Genomic DNA, 1,172 nt, shown 5'->3' with positions numbered 1-1,172 from the left:
CACAGCTCCATAGTGACAGTAGTTGACTGTCCGTGGAGTCGTTGTAGGAGGACGACCACTGCAGCCCTGATCAGTGCTGCTGTGGCTCCTTCTGGACCTCCTGGTTCCTGCTCACACTGGGCTGCACTGGGTTCTAGCTGCTCACTGATCTTCTGGATCCTTTTCCATCTTTGTCTAGTCTCTCAGTCAGATTTTTGTAGATTGTTGTGGACTGTATATCTAAGAATGAAACGGTCCTCACATCCTGTCAACGTTAAACTTCCTCTGAACCTTTCAAAATAAAACACAGACTTTCTTACCTTTGGTGGCGACTCGAACACAGTCGATCTTTGTCTCCTGGTGGAGAGAGAAGCAAATTAGTTTGCTGTCAACAGAAATGCCGACATGTTAGCTGTCACATCTGGCAACTTCCTCCAGAGATACACCACACACACACACACACACACACACACACACACACACACACACACACACACACACACACACATCGTAAACAGAGCGGACAGAAGGCAAATGGCTGTGGATCAGTGCCTGTGCTGGCATTTAACAACCAACACACACACACACACAGATTGAGGAAGGTTTTGGAAAAAGGCAAGAGAGAACATCTTGTGTCTTTCTGGTTTTAACAAACAGGCGACAAATTAACCACAAGAGCTCATGAATATTCATGCTCACACACACACACACACACACACACACACATGCAGCAGTGTGTGTCTGCGGCGTAGTGACAGTGAAAAGCACTACTGTTGCTGCATTATTCAACACACACACCAATTAAACCTCCCAGCGTCAATAATTAACACACAACACAATAAGATCTGTGTGTGTGTAACAATTAGCTTTTATTACACACATATGTGACAAAACACACCCACAGACACACTGCAGCCTATTAGTGTCGCTGGTCCGGCTGCTGAAGTGCCATTAAACTGGTGAGTGTGTGTCTCGGTTTCGCTCGTCTGGTTTTTATGACAGAACACAGAAAGTGAGGAACCGAGCAGGAACCGAGCAGAATAACGCCAGACCTTTGTTAAAAAGTGTAATGTCGTCGTGTGTGGCGGCGGCGTCGAGCTCGGCTGCACCCACTGATTGGATGTCTTGACACCTGCCACTTCTTTAAATAAAAGCCGCTCAGTGTTTCCTCGGCGATAAACAGCCGGCTGCAG

General features: G+C 47.0%; 1 protein-coding gene across 1 annotated transcript in view; it reads right to left on the bottom strand.

Moving 5' to 3' along the window:
- The window catches only part of LOC103373023 (receptor-type tyrosine-protein phosphatase mu-like), a gene marked incomplete at its 5' end in the record, with an annotated part of 108,638 nt that overhangs the window by 66,683 nt on the left and 40,783 nt on the right, over positions 1-1,172 (bottom strand). The window contains one exon of the mRNA XM_008302820.1: positions 300-336. Coding sequence (XP_008301042.1) covers positions 300-336 — 37 coding nt within the window. The remainder of the gene's footprint in view (positions 1-299; positions 337-1,172) is intronic.

The sequence above is a fragment of the Stegastes partitus genome, unplaced genomic scaffold (genome assembly GCF_000690725.1).
Source record: "Stegastes partitus isolate 25-593 unplaced genomic scaffold, Stegastes_partitus-1.0.2 Scaffold1886, whole genome shotgun sequence".
NCBI classification, from domain to species: Eukaryota; Metazoa; Chordata; class Actinopteri; family Pomacentridae; genus Stegastes; species Stegastes partitus.
The sequence above is the reverse complement of the archived record's forward strand: the minus strand, read 5'-3'. Positions and strand labels throughout refer to the sequence as shown.